The 18,574-nt window shown below is 34.2% G+C and overlaps 1 protein-coding gene across 9 annotated transcripts in view; it reads left to right on the top strand.

Moving 5' to 3' along the window:
- Nucleotides 1-18,574, top strand: part of CSNK1G3 (casein kinase 1, gamma 3) — a 79,500-nt gene that overhangs the window by 46,806 nt on the left and 14,120 nt on the right. For 6 of the 9 annotated variants that reach the window (XM_005857114.2, XM_014541953.1, XM_014541937.1 and 3 more), the window contains 5 exons: nucleotides 4,342-4,427; nucleotides 4,550-4,634; nucleotides 6,364-6,512; nucleotides 7,954-8,049; nucleotides 11,648-11,743. In XM_005857114.2, the coding sequence (XP_005857176.1) occupies nucleotides 4,342-4,427; nucleotides 4,550-4,634; nucleotides 6,364-6,512; nucleotides 7,954-8,049; nucleotides 11,648-11,743 (512 nt within the window). The remainder of the gene's footprint in view (nucleotides 1-4,341; nucleotides 4,428-4,549; nucleotides 4,635-6,363; nucleotides 6,513-7,953; nucleotides 8,050-11,647; nucleotides 11,744-18,574) is intronic. The other 3 variants (XM_014541973.1, XM_014541959.1, XM_014541945.1) reach the window with 2 other exon arrangements.

Genomic DNA, 18,574 nt, shown 5'->3' with positions numbered 1-18,574 from the left:
TAGTTAAGCCTTGATTGTTGTAGGTATCACTGGGAGGAATTGACCTCCAGGCCAATTGTCTGTGAGAATCAGCTGTGTCTACAGTGGGAGAACTTCTGTGCTGGAGACACTCTTATGGGGCAAGACTTGTTTCAGTGGGGCTTTGGTGCTCACTGAGTCTGCCCCCTGAGTGTGTCCCTTATGGGTCTGAGGAGTTGTAATCTGGATGGTCCCACTCTGACCACTGGGTACACTGGCTCTTGGATCTCTAAGGAGGTGCTAATTTAGCCTCTGCCTGAGGCTACCCAGCAGGAGCTATGGAGAGATTCCTCTTCTTAGTTTGGGGTTTGGAGGTGCCCAGATGAGGCCCAGCTATGAAGCAATGCAAACTGCTGTGGGGCCTTGGGCCTTCTTTTGGAAGTTCTGGGTCTCTCTGACCCAGCTGCAGTTTGTTAGGTAATTTTAGATTGCAAAGGGCCAGGCCATTCATATGCAAAAGCCTCTGCTCACAGCTTGGGTGGGGCGGGGTCTCAGGGAATCAACAGGGTGGAGCAAACCACTATGGCTGATCCTCAGCCCTGCCCTAAGAGGCCCTGGGTCTCAGTGTCCCGTGTAATTGCTGCAGGCACCTCTGAGAGAAAGCTGCCCTCGAGTTCTGCCAGCTGCCAGACAGTCCAGTTTCTCCCCGTATGAGTCTGGGTCCCCAGAGTCTCGCCTGGAACTGGAGTTCAGAGCAGTCGGGAGCTTTTGTCTCCCTCCGGAATGGAAAAGACAACCGCGTCCTCAGTTGCCAGCCCTTTCTGCGTGCGCCTCCCTACATCTGCATTTTACTTCCGCACCTCCTCTGAGTCTCAGTGTGCTTTTCTCTTTCCTTCTAGTTGTAGAATTTCCACTCAGCCAGCCTTCCTGTGGTTCTGGATGATGTCCGTTCTGTCTTTTAGTTGTATTTTTGAAGTGGTTGTGGGAGGCAGCAATTTCAGGTGTTTACCTATGCCGCCATCTTGGTTTCCTCCAAATACCAAGGATCTTAATTATGGATTGTATGGTAAGAGTATATTTAGTTTTGTAAGAAACCCTCAAACTGTCTTCCAAAGTGGGTGTACCATGTTGCAATCCCACCAACCATGAATGAGAGTTTCTGTTCCACATTCTTGGCAGCATTAGCTGTTGTCAATGTTGTAGACACCATTCTAAGAGATGGAAATTTGCACTTTTTGATTACATGATGTGGGATTTTCATATACTTATTTGTCAACTGTATATCTTCTTTTTTGAGGTATCTGTTAAGGTCTTGACCCAGTCGTAATCAGGTTATTTTCTTATTTTTGAATTTTAAGAGTTCTTTATGTATTGTGGATAACAGTCCTTTATGAGATGTGTCTTCTGCAAATATCTTCTCCCACTCTGTGGTTTATCTTTTCATTCTTTTGATGGTGTCTTTGCAGAGCTAAAGTTATTAATTTTAATGAAGTATAGCTCATTATTATTTCTTTCATGGATTATACTTACGTTATTATATGTAAAAATCTTTGCCAAAACCAAGGCCATCTTTCTTTTGTTATTTTCTAGGAATTTTATAATTTTGTGATTAACACTTAGGTATGTGATCTATTTTGGTTAATTTTTTGAAGGGAGTGAGGTCAGTGTCAAAATGCACACTTCTGTTCTTTGAAAAAAGACCAATTTATTAGGAAATCTTTGACTACCCTAAGATCACAAAGATTTTTCTCCTAATTTTTCTTCAAGAAATTCTCTAGTTTTGTGGGTTTTTAAAAAATTTATTTTAGAGAGAGGAAGGGAGAGGGATAGAGAGATAGAAACATCGATGAGGGAGAAAGTATTTGTAAAATTTATATCTGAAAATGACATATCAAGAATATACAAACAATTCTTACAACTTTAGAATAAGACAAAAATTAAAACTTAAAAAATGTGTTAAATATTTGAACAGACATTTAACAAAAGGATGTGTGAATGACCAGTAACACATGAAATGATGTTAAAAAATATTGGTTACTAGTGAAATTCAAATTTAATCACAGTGAGCACATACTTCATGGCCACCAGCATGGGTAAAATTTAAAAGATTGGCTATACTACTAGAGAATGTTGAACAAGCTCTGGAGCAACTGGAACTCTCCTACATCGCTGGTGGAAATACAAAATGGCACAACTTCTTTGGAGAACAGTGTAGAAGTTTCTTATAATGTTAAACCTATACTTTCCATATGACACAGAAATCCACTCCTAGGTATTTACCCAAGAGAAATGAAAGCATATGTCACAAAAAGACTTTTATAAGAATGTTCATAACAGTTTATTCACAATGGCCTCAAACTGGAAGTTACACAAAGGTCCTTTAATAGATGGTACTTAGGTGTGTGTGTTGTTAAAGTTTATCAAACTGTACCCCTATAATGTATGTATTTTATTATATGTTAAATACTTAAATACTTCAATGAAAGAAGTTTCCTTTTTAGAGCTTATCAAATCTGAGTCTACTTTAGAATTATCTGCTTAACTTTTAAAATGTACATTCTAGCTGGTTTCGTTCAGTGGATAGAGCATTGGCCTGCAGACTGAAGGGTCCCTGGCTCGATTCCGGTCAAGGGCACATGCCTGGCTTGTGGGCTCGATCCGCAGTGGGGGGTGTGCAGGAGGCAGCTGATCAATGATTCTCTCTCATTGATGTTTCTAACTCTCTCTCCCTTCCTCTCTGAAATTAATTAAAAAATATATGTAAAATGTACATTCTTCTACTCCATGTTGTACCCAATGAATCAATCTCTGGCATTAGGCCTGCTTACTTAAGGTTTTTAAAAGATTCTGGAGTTGATTCCAATTCTCAGCAAGACTTCAGAATTTTTTTGGCATGACTTTTTATTCTTAATACTTCCAGTACCTAATAAAATATAATTTTAGTAATAAAAGGCATGATTTTTTTTCATGTTATTCACATCCCACATTCATTAATGGCTTTACAAAGAACTATAAATCTATTTTACTTATTTTGAAAGTTTGCTGTTTTCAATAGCATATGCTTATATTATTATAATACAAAATAGAAGAAAAATTTCCTATAATACCACATTTTTTAGTACATGAAATGAGAAATTGAAATGTCTTGTCTCGTTCTCCAGTCTCATACCCCTGATTACTAATGATTTAAAGCATATTCTTTTAGATATTTTCCTGTACTTATAGAAAAGGGACATATATCTGGTAGTATATATTTCCAAATATTCATTTATGTATTTAAATAGTTTGTGTTGAGTGCCTGCTCTGTGGCAGCCATTATACTAGATCTGAGAATAATGAGCCAAAGAGACAGACATCTGGCCTCCTGGGACTTGCTATTTGGTGGGAGCATAGATATTGATTAAAAAATAACACAAATATATATTTTTAAAGTGTAGCACATGTTACAGGAGACAATTATAGAATGTTATGAAATTATATAGCAAAAATTAAAACCTTTTCTGAAGCTTTAATGCTCATTTGCCTTTTCAAAAGCATTTAGTACTGCTTATTCATTTGTATAAAACATCTTGCACATGAACATCTTTTTATTATTAAAGTATTATTTTTTTCTTTTGTTAGTCAGCATTTTTTATATTAAGCATTTAACTTCAGTGATAAAAAAATTGAAAAAAATGCACTCAGCAAATATTTGTAGATACCTCCCTTAGTCTGTGATTGTCACTCAGTTATGTGCTATACAACAGTTTATTACTAAAACAATAATAGCAATTTGAAAATGACAATTTGTTTTAGCAGTATATTTTTGGAGGGGTTATGCATGTTGGGATGTGTCAAACACGTGTTTTTTAAAAAACATATTACAGAGAATACTAATTGTTTTTGAAATCAATGATGTTTGTGGGATGGAAGTTTGTGCTTATAAATTTAGGAAATGCAGGGTTAGACATTCTTAGGGTATAACATTTAAGGTTAACATTAGGATTAATCTTTTAGGGAAAAACTCTAGTTCTTTTTCCAGAATCTTTCATATGTTACATTCTGAATCTTTAAGACAGAGCTTTAGTATACAGTGACTCTATTTGACCGTGGAACCTTTCCCCCCTTGCCTTATGTTTCTATGAATAGATATCTCAGGAGAGAAAAAAGTCTTCAATAGATTCTCAGGAAGTATAGCATATTTTAAAGATGTATAATAAATTTAATGTAAAAACATTATTGTTTAAATAAGACCTTGTCACATATAAAGCACTTGATCTATATTATGTATTTATATACTAAACTTTTAGCAATTAATCGGTATATAACAGAAGAATTAGTTCTCCATTCTTGCATTCTTAACTGGAAGAGGCAAGTGTAATTTATGTTCTTCTTATATTTCAGAACAAAGTAGAAGAGATGACTTAGAAGCTTTAGGTCATATGTTCATGTATTTTCTTAGAGGCAGTCTTCCTTGGCAAGGTTTAAAGGTAAACATTTTTATGTTTCCTTATTGAATTTTAGAAATTGTTAATATATTACAATCCAGTCTTCCAAGTATTTAATTTTAAAATTAGCACTTTCTCAAGGTTTTTTTCTTCCCCTGTTTTAGGCTGACACATTAAAAGAGAGGTATCAGAAAATTGGAGATACAAAACGAGCCACACCCATAGAAGTGTTATGTGAAAATTTTCCAGGTAATGAATAATGCCACATTGAACCATATACTCATACACAGAACACCAGAACTGTTAATCATTGTTTAAGTGTATAAATACCTTTTTTCATGTTTTAAAAAAATGAACTCAAAATATTATTTAAAAGATGTCAGCATTTGATGCACAGACCACAGGGTCAGTTTCCATATTTGCTTTATTAAGATGGTATTAGAAGAAGAAAATCCCATCTTTAGTAATGCTGACCAATACCAGCTGAAGTAATATTTTCTTCAATAAAATACTTTTAAGAAGTTAAAATATTTGGAAGGGGGGTCCGGGGGAAGCGGGGAGAGAGATCAACCAAAGGACTTGTATGCATGCATATAAGGATAACCCAGGGACACAGTCAGTAGGGGTGGTGAGGGCATGTGTGGGGGGCGGGGGAGGCCGAGTAGGGAGAGGTCAATGAAGGAAAAAGGATTCATATGTAATACTTTAAACAATAAAGAATTAAAAAATATTTGCTAAGAAATACCAACTGTAAAGTTTCAGTGTAATGTTAGTCATTGAGTCTCATTGTTCAACTCAACATAGGTATATGATGTATGATCTAGTCCAGTTTTCAAAGTACAGTAAAACCTTACTACCTTTATTACCTTTAGGCTAATTTTATATTAAGGAGCTTTATGAAAACAGTTTAGCTTTCATGTAGATTTATGGCAACTCAAACCAACAGAAACTTAAGATTTCTAAATCAATTAAGAAATAAGAATAAAAAAGAAATAAGAATAATGTGTTGCTAATGTATTCAAATACCTGCTGAGATATGTGCAATAACATTGAGAAAACAGAGATCCAAACTTGAAGATAGAAGGCTGAATTCAATCTCACTTTGATATTCACAACTTTGCCTGTACAATGCTGACATTATTATTCTAATAATATCAGCAGTATAATCTCTGGTAGCTCTTTCCCAAGTTTGCTATTTTATTCATTGTCAGCAAACTTTAATTATATGTTTTTCTTTTTTAATCTAAAACTAGAGGGTTAAAAAAAAAATTCGTTGCGTACTAGCAGTTTAGGTGTAGGCAGATTGACTGCAAGTTAAGAAGCCTATATAAATTTCTGCAAGAAAAATGAAATGGTGGTGCCAAAGTAAATTAACCAGATAATTAGCTAGAAAGTGGAATAGTGAGCTTCACCATGTGATCAAGGTCACTGGGTGCCACTTTCACTGCCCATTGAGCTTAGCGTGATCCTGTTCTTATTGGCTACCAGGAATGAATTGAATCAGAAAAGGAGCTAGGTGCAACCTACTATCTCTTACTACAGTGATTTTTTTGTGCTTCCATGGTGAAACATGGTTTTGCTTACCATTTTGCCTATTGATTTTTATGTCTTTTTCATCCTGAAGAGTATGACCTTTTAAAAATGTACAAACCTCTAATACATTTTAGAATTTTAACGGAATGCATGATTGTTAATTATATGACCAGAAATTAAAAGAAGAATTAAGCAGCTTCTGTGTTATATTTCTGAGGATTATTTTGCTAGGTCAGTTGGTTCGAATACTGCTTATAAACAAGGTTAGGAATTTTCTCCCTTTAAAAAAAAAGTCATTGTAATTAAATTTATAAAAATTTAAATTGCAATACAGAATTTTATTTTTTCTGTTTTTATAATACTGTATGCTTTTTACACACTTAAATAATTTTATTAACGAGTATGTAGATAAGTATACTCAAAATAATTTTTATTTCCTTTCTAGAAGAAATGGCAACATATCTTCGTTATGTAAGAAGGCTAGATTTTTTTGAAAAACCAGACTATGACTACCTAAGAAAGCTTTTTACTGACTTGTTTGATCGAAAGGGATATCTGTTTGATTATGAATATGACTGGATGGGTAAACAGTTGGTGAGTTTCTCCACTATATAATAAAATATTTTATTGTTTTTTTCCCTTCAAGTGAAAAGAGTTGAAACAAATACGTTTGAAAAAGGGTTCATTTTATTTCCTTTTTAGGGATAGTTTAGGTAACAAAATACTAATATATTATCCTTTGAATTTTATAAATACCCTACATTTGGACTCTGCTTTTTAGAGTGATTTTTCAAACTTTTCATCCCTGATTTAATTCTTAGTGTCAAATATACTATTTTTGGTCTAATATTCTAGTGATTACTTTAAATGATCAGCTAGCTAGTTTTGTTTTCTGTTTACTTTAGCCATCTTTTAAAATATTTGTAATTTAAAAATGTTTTAATTATTCTAGCAGTTCTAAGTTATCTCTTGGAATAGATTGATACTTGGAGTAAGTTTTTAAAACTGTACCTAAGTTTTCATAACTTAAAAAAAATTCTTTATTATAACTGTAGGATTGGTGCTTAGCACTTAAAGAGACATGTCATTATATTCTTTCTTTGAAGAGGCGATTTCTGAAAGATCAAATATTTATTCTCACTAATCTTTTTTTAATAAGTAAGAATGTTCTATAAAATTTTTTTTATTTGTGGCTCACTATTAGCAAGTTTTTATCCATATTTGGAACCATTGACCTTTCAAGTTCAAGTATTTTTGAACAGTTGACTTACTAAGTGTTTAATGTATATTTTTCTTAAATGCAAAGTGATTTGAATATACATGTTATCTATGGTGGAAATCTAAATAAACTTTGATTAAAGATTTATATTTTGAATTGTACTTGAAAAATTTTTATAAGCCTCTTCTGAGTGACAGTATGCAATTTTATTAGTTTATTTAAAAAGTTGTTCCCTTAATTTTTTATTCCCTTAAAAATAATTTATTCTGTTTATACATTAGCTTTGAAAATGAGAAACATGAACAGATATACTTTCATATTTTAAAAAAATATATTTTATTGATTTTTACAGAGAGGGAGAGGGATAGAGAGTTAGAAACATTGATGAGAGAGAAACATCAATCAGCTGCCTCCTGCACACTCCCTACTGGGGATGTGCCTGCAACCAAGGTACGTGCCCGCAACCAAGGTACATGCCCTTGACCGGAATCAAACCTGGGACCTTTCAGTCCACAGGCTGACGCTCTATCCACTGAGCCAAACCAGTTATGGCTATATTTTTTATATGAATATAGAAATGACAGCATTAGAAGATCTTTTGTTGTTATACCAGTAAAAATAAATACTTGATAAAGCATTTAAATATTCTCAAAACATTTTAAAGAGTAGCTGTGTTGTCTTCGTTAGCTTTAATATATTTTGAGAATGATGTCTTTTAAGGCCTTACTTTCTTCCTTGAGTCTTTAAACAGCTGAATGATATTAAGTAAAACTTCTGAAGTAGGTTGTATTGATGCTAATTGCTATTGTGTTGTAGCCTACTCCAGTGGGGGCAGTTCAGCAAGATCCTGCTCTATCATCAAACAGAGAAGCACATCAACACAGAGATAAGATGCAACAATCCAAAAACCAGGTTTGCTTCCCCTTTAGATAAAAATGTCTTAGTTTGCTTCTGTATTACCTTCTGACAGTTTATAAATGCATTTGGTGTTTTATCATGTCCAGGTGACTGCTTTGTGTGTGTGTGTGTGTGTGTATTTACATGTGTGTGTGAGTGTATATATACACATGTATATACATATTGAAAGAATGAAATGCATGTTTTTTCTTCAACAGATAAAATATTATATACACACGTGCTAAGAATTAAAAATATATATTTCCCCTAATATTCATTATTAATTTAATTATAAATTTATAATTTAGTGGTATAAATTAATATAATTTTGAGCAACATTTGACATTCTGTTAGAATAGAAGTATTTGGGCATCTTATTGGAATGAATTGTAATAGCAGTTGATCTTTCTGTCTATAGTCTAGCGTAATAAGTTATTTACTAAGTTTCTAGTATTTGAAAGTTACTATTTTACATGTTGCAGAAATGCAGAAGTAAGTAAAACAATATAACCTATAAGAAATATTTTGTAATGAGTGGCTAAGATTTCACTCAGTCTCTGGAATCATTCATACCTGGATATGGTTTAACCCTGGGTAAATTACTTAATCTCTCAAAGCCTCAGTTCTGTCATCGATAAAAGAGAAATAATGCATGTTAATTCCTAGCATATAGTAAGCCTTCAATAAATTTCAACTCTCTTGCTTGGTGTTATTGTTAGCATGATTATTACAATAAATTCACAAATAACTACATTATAAAGCAGAATAAGTTCCATCGCATTAAGCATATTAATGAAGTGCCATGGAAGATCATTAGGAACTATGAAGGAACTATGTAGGAACTATAAAGATTTTAGGAGAATGTGGTTTTTGAGATGAACTTCAAGAATGAATGACATTTTCAAAGGCAGATAAAGGAATAAAAACATTCTAGAGAGAGTGAACAGTATAAAATGAAGCAGAAGTTTACAAATGTAGACTTTGAGGAACAGCAAGCAGTTCAGTTTGCTTGGAGCAGGGAGTAGGTTCAAGATAATGCATAGAAGATGGATTTTCTGAGTTAAGGTGATTGAGAGCTGTTGAAATTTTTGAGCAATGTTTTCACTTTCTCTTTTTTGTAAAAACTTTTATTGGAGCCACCTTTAGCATAAGAAATTTTGTTATTTCTCTGAGTTAAAAGTGTCTTTAGTATTTTCGATTGTAACCCTTTTTAGAGAAGGATAATGGTTTATCCTTTACATCTTTCATCCCATCAGAGTTCTAGTGAGGGTTAAACAAGAGATGAAAAATCAAAGGAAAAAACACAACTTGTTAAGAATCATCACAAAATAAAATGCTACTTTTTGGGGATATTTAACAGTATTCTTTAAAGTACAGCCAATTTAAAAAGTTCAGTTTTAGCCTTAGAAAAATTGGGACAATAAAGGGTCTTGCATGTGAATTAATTCAAAATATAAATTACAACTTGTTGATAGCTTAAGTGCTCTGATAGATGCTGTGTATAGAAAGAAATGGCTCAGAAGTCAAGACTCAGAGTTTGTATTTAATAAATCAGTTAATTTCTAAAATGTACTTTGGAAGAAAATTAATAATTCATATTCTCTGAATATTTCCACTTGAGTTGTTAGGTATTATAGTAAGTGAGGCTCTTCTTTTGTTGTTGAATTAAATTTTAATTTAAATATTTTAGAGGTTGACTTTCTACATGTTTCAGACATGTCTTACTAGCTAGATTGTTAGTTCACTGAGGGTGGGAACCATATGTTATTCATGTTGTCCTTGTTCAGTTAAATGTAGGGAGTCAGTGATTTTTTCTCTCCTGGAAATCCTTTAATATAGCTTACATATTGAACTTGAAACCTGGATATGCAGACTGTCATTATAATAGAAAAAGTTGTATATCTAGAAAAAAATTCTTAAATATCTGTGAAGCAGTAAATAGTTTTAAGTTGTATGAGAAACTCATAGTTCACAATCCCAAAAGAAGAAAAATTAATTCTTTAAATGGCTAAAACCTTTGCTATGTCCCAAGGTAAACAATTTGTAACCTAGAGTCAATGTTTGAAGTTTAGCGGATCCTATATTTTATAGAAAGTGTTGGGTGCATGTAAATGTTTATTCTAATATCTTCTTAAAGAGGTCCGTGACCCCCAAATGTTGCCTTTTGTCCCGAGGCAACATTTAGATATTTGTCTCAACTTTAACATCATTTTCATTCTCCCATTCTGTTCAGATTTTTATCTCATCTAATTTATTTAATTAAGCTATACATCTGCTAAATTCTGGTGATGAGTTTGGAGGGTTTAATGAAAAGACATTATAAAATTATCATCATTATTTTATGATTACATACTTCATGCCACAAAGTATGTAATTTTGAACTGTGCAATTTAATTTAGGGAACTTAGTGCCTGAACTTTTATTCATTGTGTCTACTTGAATTTTAATATCTCTTCTCCTCCCAAAGGGTTTCTCTCACCACTGATATTCTTCAGCTCCCTATAAACCAATGTGCTTGGCCCTCTATGGCAAGATTTTCTTGACTTTGAAAAAGAAAGTAAAGAGCACCAAAGGCTTTAGAACATGACGTAATTGTGTTAAGGAGCTAGGTAGGGTTATTGGAGAAGCAGTAGGCTCTGAGTTTGAATCTTTGCTGTACTCCTTGCTACCTCTGTGATTTAGGGAAGTGTTTCACATCTCAACGTCTTCATCAGTAAAATAAGGATAATACTATTTATCTCAAAATGAGATAACATATATAAAGCACCTCATGCAGAACCAACATGTCATAGAAACTTAAAATATTGTATTTATTTTTCCCCCTTCTTTTTATTAGTGCTGTCCACATTTTCCTGAACACATAGACTCGAACCCTTCTAATTCTGCTAGTAGATTATTAGTCTGTAAGTTATTGCCATGCAAATTTGCCAAAATCATCTAAAAGCATCAAGAATTATCAGCCTATTTCAGGGAAATGGGTTCCTTAATTTGAACCAGATAAAAAAAGATTAAGGAAGCTTATGTAGGGTTATTACTTTTAAAAATTGTCATATTCTCATAGTCTTCTATATAGCCCTTTTTCTTTTCAAAGAACTTCTCTGTTTTCTCATATTATCTACACAATCAGAAACAGGAGAGAAAAGTTTTCTAGAATATTAGGAACAACTATTTAAGTACTATTTTTTTTCTTACCTTGCTAGAAGTTGTTCCTCATCAGAAAACTAATGAGAACCGCTACTATAGAAAATATAGTGAATGGTTTTTTAGGTCACTCATGCTTGATTCAGTGTGCTTTCTTGGGCACATCATTTTTACCTCCCTGTTCTTTGTTAATTTCATTTATAAAGTTAGAGGGTGGAATCTGTGACATCTAAAGTCTTTTCACTTCTAAAATTCTATGGTTGTATTTTATTTTTATGGTTGATCCTGACATAATTGTAGCAATTTAATTAAAATCTCTCCACATGCAGTATCATTGCATCTGTGACTCAGAATAGTAAGGGTATTTTAAAATTTCCTTTTATACGTTTGTTTCTATATTATAAGGATGAGATGTTTAACATATTGGGTTTTTCTTCTTCCATCCATGCCACATGCATTAAATAAATGGCAGTCGGCAGACCACAGGGCAGCTTGGGACTCCCAGCAGGCAAATCCCCACCATTTGAGAGCTCACCTTGCAGCAGACAGACATGGTGGCTCGGTACAGGTATTTTCTGATTTTTGCATGAGTGATTATTTCCCAAATTTATACCACTAACCCTTTTTTGGAGCTCGTGGCATGATTTCATATCCTAATGAAAAACTTGTTGCTGAACTCTCCATAATTCTATTCCTTTGTATTTAACCAAAAAGCAAAATTAACACGATCTAGGAAGACCAACAGAGATACTGAGATTTTGCCTTTGTTCATTTTTGTAAGTACATACTACAGGTTAGAAAAACAAACTGCATTACTTGAAATATGTGCTAAACTTGAGTTTTCAACAATAAGCTCAGTCTTTTTAAGTAGCTTTAAGTAATAGAACGTTTTTTATCTTTTTCCTTTTATTGACATGCCTCCTTCAAAATCTAGTTAACTAGACTTCTAATTTTTTTCATCCTAATATTCAGAATGTACTTGCTGATTAGTTAGTCAAATAAACATGCCCCTAATTTTTTTTATAATGGTATATTTTGTTTGTGCTTGTAGAAAATATCAGATGGAGAAAATAATTTCAAGGACAAGTATTTATTAAATATTCTCCTCAATTTTCTGGATATTTATGAAAATTTAAAGCAGTCTCATTTTTTTTAATGTGTTTTCTTTCCCTTTTCTATAAACTTAGAGATAGCTACTATGTTCTGTCCTCTCATGCCCCCCAAGTTTTAGTCTTTTATGTATATTATGGAAATGGGGAAAGATTACTGAGTCTCTTAGTTCTTTTAAAATGTTGGCTTAAGCTAATCTAAATGCTGGTTTAAAGTAATTGAGATCATAAATGTTATTTCAATCTATTTTAATGTAGAAGCTTTTAAAATTTTTTGAATTTTTTTCCTCCACGTACTTCCATTTGAAATACACAACACACACACACACACACACACACACACACATCCTACTGAATTTACGTGATGAACTATTCTTTCTTGATTTGAATTTTAAAATTTAGTTCTTGATTAAATCGTATAAGTTCTCATGTTTTTCTCACCATTAAATTTTAGAGGTAATTTAAATTATATAACCAGTATTTTTATAGGACTTTATAATCTATGGAACTTTTAGTTACGTGTAATAGAAGTATTTGAGTAGTTCTATAAAACTTTAGAAAGAGGGACTCAGAGGCAAGGATGCCTGAATTGTAAAATTTTTAATGATCAATTCATATAATTGGAAAAGTTATTGAACAATTTATATTTAATTTGCATAACACAAGCTAGGTTGTGTATGTACCTGTATACATTTGCATGTCTCTAAGTGTTGTATGTTATAGTAAGTGTCTTGCTGAATGCTCAGGGAAGTCTGCTACAGAGGGCGGATGAGTTTGATTATATTGGCTCATCACTTCAGTAACTTATGTTCTATTTTTTCACATGTTTTCAAAGACATATTTGAACTCTGCTCATTTCTCATCATCTCTTTAAAACTGTTCTGCCTGTAGAGCCTACATCTGGCTTCATTCTAATATTGAATAAGTGATCAGTTTTACTTGCAGGAATTTTAGTAACATATAGGTAAAACCATAAATTTGACACTATTTTCATTAACTTCCTCAATATATTGAGTTGCTCTCAATGTGGCACCACTAAGGTGGTTCCAGTTGACATGCAAGATTAAACCTCTTGTCATTTTGACCTACATAAAGATCCTTAGATATTCTTTATTACAGATGTGCTTTTCATAGGAACTGAATCATGGAGTCTAAATTTGAGCTCCTTGTCTTTCCAGAATTATCATATAAAGGGTGGGGTAAAAATAGGTTTACAGTTGTTCCTATGGAAAATAGTACAATAATTAATAAGTAATAAAACAAGAATAAACTGTTTGCATACTCACAACTGTAAACCTACTTTTGCTACACCCTGTGTAGTATGGATCAGACATAGCTTACCAAGTTGATCTCATTGTGGTTCAGAGCACAAGTTCTGGAGTCAGATATGAGTTCAAATTCTGTGTCTTAGATTATTTTAAAAAAGTATTTAGCATAGAGGCAGAGGCTTAGGCAGTGCTAAAGAGTAGAATAATCTATTGCTTTTACAAATTTAGAAACTTGACTAGTATTTTTATTCATCTCTGGGAAGCAAAGTGTAGAGGTAAGCCAAAAGAAAGCATTGTCAAATGCTATCTCTTCAGTGAGACCATGCTAATTCACTGACCAGGGATACAGCTCTATATCTAATAATTTTTTCCATTCAAGAGACTAAGAATACTATTCAGATATCTAAAGACTTTAATATGTATGAATCTGTTCTTGGCTTGTATGTGTTATGGAGAAGCTCCTAGAGGAATCAAATGTGTCCCTCTCCGCTCTCCTTAGAATCATGGGTAATTAATATGGCTGAAAAATTAGACCTACTACTTTCGGTTTCTGTCCATTCATTATTTAACAAATATCTACATATAAATATCTACTAGGGGCTAGGCACTGTGCTAGATTCTTTGAATAAAAGGAGGAATGACAGATATATGGTGCCTGTCCCTGGAACTTTTAACCAGTGGGGGAGGCTAATAAATAAGCATTGTGATAAGTGGAGAAAACTTGCGGGGGTGAGAGAGAGAAATTGAAGAACTAAATAAAATTCAGTCAAGCTGGTGTATATTGAGAAAGGAGACTGAGAAGTAGGCAGGAGGCAAGTCATGAAGGCTCCTAACAGGTCTTGTTATTTAATTTGGACTTTATTCTGAGGATATTGAGTAGCCATAAGGAGAATTAGATAGGGAACTAACTTGATTATATAGTGTTCTCTAAAGATTTCTTTTACTAGATTGAAGGAACACACATGTAAGGGAGGGACACAGCTATTAAGTCTGTAGCTGAGGGAAAACAAAGGGTAGTGGAGATGAGAAGAAATAAAAGCACATGAAAGATAATTAGAAGATAGCATGCAGTTGGATATGGAGGCTGGGGGAGAGGAAGGGCTCAGTTATCCCTTTTTGATATGTTTCTACCTGGCAAATCAGGATCTCCAAAATTAGGTTTGAAAAGGGTACAACTAGCAGCAGATATTGCTAATCTCTAATTCCACTGTAGCACAACTCCACTGAGCTCAAAGCTAACTGAAAACCTGATCCTATAAAGCTGAGAGGTAATTGCAAGCAGAGGGAAGAAGACAAATATTAAGGACACTACCTACTTTACATGGTATGATATACTTCCTGATTGTTTGGAACTCTGTAGTTGTACAGCCTTTGATTTGCATTTAAGGTAGTGTGACTCTGAGCATTTGGGGAAAAACTGAGATAATGGTACCAGTGTGTTGGGCAGCCAGGCACTGTTGATGAAAAGAAAAGAATAACATGAATAAGCAGTTTGATATTTTAATCAGTATATCTTCAGAAACAAAAACAGGTGATGGTAACAGCAAAATGTATCTTGAAATGGTAAGAAAACATATGTAGTTAAAAGTCAGAGGAGTACTAGATGTTTTATCTCAGTTCTTTATTATGCTAATTGTTAATAGTGAGCTTTCTAAATAAACTTCAAATAAACATTTTCAGTTTTCTCTATCAAATCTTTGAAAAGGTAATAACAAGGAAAAAAATTGAATGATTAGTAAAATCATATCTTTCTATTCATAGTTTTCTGGGGTACTAAAATCTTCAAAAGAGATTGTGGTAGGAGAGAATAGTAGTCCCCATTATTGAGGGGGAAACATTCCAAAACCCCAGGGGATGTTTAAAACTGAGATAATACTGAACCCTATATATACTATTTTTTTCTATACATAAAGACCTATGATAAAGTTTAATTTATAACAGGCACAGCAAGAAATTAATAAAATAGAACAATCATACTGTAATAAAATGTCATGTGAATGTCATCTCTCAAAATATTGTATTGTACTATACTCACCTTTTTACTTAAAAGAAGCAAACACTTTACAACTTCTCTTTGGCATGTCCAAATTGCCGCATCCATTATTAAGTAAAATAAGGGTTACTTTAACACAAGCATTGGGATATTACGACGGCTACTGTGTATGGGTAATGTATACAGTGTGGATACGCTGGTAAAAGGGTGATTCATTGCCCAGGTAGACAGTACAGGACAGCACAAGATTTTATGCTACTCAGAATGGCAAGCAATTTGAAACTCTGAATAGTTTATTTCTGGAATTTTCCATTTAATATTTTCAGACCTTGGTAACTGAAACGATGGAAAACAAAACCAAGGATAAGGAGAGACTACTGTAGTTATAGCTTTTATTACATAAGTAATTTCTAACTCATCTCTATTAGGTTTAGGTTAGGAAATTTCTTGTCTAGTTATCATTGGGATAAATCAGCCATTACCAATTTATTTTGATATTTTTTATAGTAACATTTACAGTAACATCTTGAAAGACAGGAATACTAAAAGAATATTGTGTTCTGTTTAATTCTTCCATAAGTGAAAATTAGACTGGAAATCTGTTTTAGTTTATATTTGTTGAGAAACAGTGAGACTGTCCTATGCCTTCGGGTCATAAGTTGGAATATGAAGAATTTCAATTATAACTCTAGCTATAGTTTTTAAAATATATAAGAAAGTTGGTTTTGTATACTACATGTGCACCCTAGCTCAGGTTTGATAAACTCTTTGGAAATTACTCTAGTTTACCAGAAATGCAAATTTAACTGGGTGTCCTATATTTTATCTGACACTCCCTACCTCAGACAGATTTGCTAGCTCATTGCTTCTTCAACCAGCTAGTTTATAGATAGATGACTTTTATTTATTTATTTATTTATTAAATATATTTTTATTGATTTCAAAGAGGAAGGGAGAGGGAGAGAGAGATAGAAACATCACTGGTCAAGGATAATCATTGATTGGCTGCCTCCTGCACGCCCCCTACTGGGGATCGAACCTGCAACCCGGGCATATGCCCCTGACTGGAATCGAACCTGGGACTCTTCAGTAAGCAGGCTGACACTCTATCCACTGAGCCAAATGGCTAGGGTGATAGATAACTTTTAGAAAAAGCTGAGTTCATAAGTAAAATATATAATGTTTTAATATTTCTAATATATTTTTGGATAGATGGAGATCTGGTTAAATAATATATTGAGCCTCTACTGATCACTTGGTAATAACATGCTTACAAGAACTCAAATAGAATTAGAAAGATACTATAATAATTTGTATGAATTCATTATATTTGAAAAGTTGGCCTTTTCCAGTCATTGACTACAAAGATACCATGTGTTATCTTTGATTGTATCACAGTCTGTGAGAATGAGTTCTTTTGGAAATAGATTGATTGGGCAGACAGCCATTTAAGTGAATCATCATTTATCTCCCACACTTAGCTGCTGGCTGTTTCCCCACCCCCTTCCCTTAAACTCTGATGTTGTAATAGCAACATCAGAGTTTAAGGGAAGTCTGGTTGCCTTTTTTTTTTTTTTTTTTTAAATCTCTTAAAATAAGAACTGCACTAAGTTTCTTATCAGAGTAGGAATATCAGAGAAAATTTATTTTAAGAACAAGAACAAAAAACCCTGTAAAATACCTGAATCATTTTTTCAAATGTCAAACCTCAAAGCTTCTGTCATTTTTATACAAACTTTCATTAAGGAAATCAGCCTGATGAACACTAATATTTTAGAGACTTATGTTCTAGTTTGAGTTAAAATTCTAGAAATGTCACTTAACTGGAATCATATTTTTGAATTTGGCTTATAAAAATAATTTGTATATATTTGTTTGATTGCTTGTTTTATTTAGGTTTCTAGGAATATGATGAGACATTATCCTATACTAGAGGCCCAGTGCACAAAATTCGAGCACGGGTAGGGTCCCTAGGTCTGGCCGGCGATCAGGGCTGATCTGTGGGACAACCGGCAGGGTGATGGGGGGCCCCCCGCTGGCACCTGCCTTGGCTGGCCTGGGGCCTTTGGGCTGGGGGCAGCTCTTGCATTGAGCGCCTGTTCCCTGGTGGTCGGTGTGTGTCATAGTGACTGGTCATTTGCCATTTGGTCAATTTGCATATTAGGGTTTTATTATCCGGTATAAGAAAACCCTAATATGCAAATTGACCAAATGGCGGAACGACCGGTGGAATGATCGGTTGCTATGACGCACACTGATGCTCAACGCAGGAGCTTCCCCCTGGTGTTCAGTGCACTCCCACATGGGGAGCACTGCTCAGCCAGAAGCTGGGCTCATCAGTGGCAGTGGCGGGAGGAGTGGGCCTAAGCCATCAGTCAGACCTCCTCTAAGGGCTCCCGGACTGCGAGAGGGTGCAGGCCAGACTGAGCGACCCCCCCCCACCGAGTGCACGAATTTTGTGCACTGGGCATCTAGTTTATAATATTGTCTTTGTTTCTTTTTTATAAATCCATTTGCCAAAAGACCACTAGTTTTCTTAAGTGAAAACAATTTTGATGCTATGATAAACTCACAAGTCACTGGTGTTATTTTATAGGACTTTGTTACCACATTGATTCTGTTCTGACCCTGGGATATTGGCCTTCATTCAGGGGGTTAAGGTATCTGGGAAGCCCAAGAATATTTACATTTAAAAATTACATAAAGGAAGATGTTACTTCCTTTATGTCTGGTTCTGATTAGTCGGGTAAATGGGATTTGAAACATTTCAGTAAAATATAGTTTATTAAAGTTAGGCATGACTTTGTGTGAACTGAAGTAAATCAGATTATATAATTACTAGAGGCCTGGTGCATGAATTCATGCACAGGTGGGCCCCACCCAACCCGCCCTGATGGGGGCCTATTGGGGCCAGGCAGGTGGGGGGAGGGGACACAGGAGGTTGGCTTGCCGGCCCTACCCCCAGTCAGGGTTGGGGGGCCAATTGGAGGCAGGGCTTGCCTGGGGGAGGGGGTGCAGGCAATTGGCCG

The sequence above is a fragment of the Myotis brandtii genome, unplaced genomic scaffold (genome assembly GCF_000412655.1).
Source record: "Myotis brandtii unplaced genomic scaffold, ASM41265v1 scaffold1076, whole genome shotgun sequence".
In the NCBI taxonomy this organism is placed as follows: Eukaryota; Metazoa; Chordata; class Mammalia; order Chiroptera; family Vespertilionidae; genus Myotis; species Myotis brandtii.
This window is presented reverse-complemented; position numbering and strand designations above follow the sequence as displayed.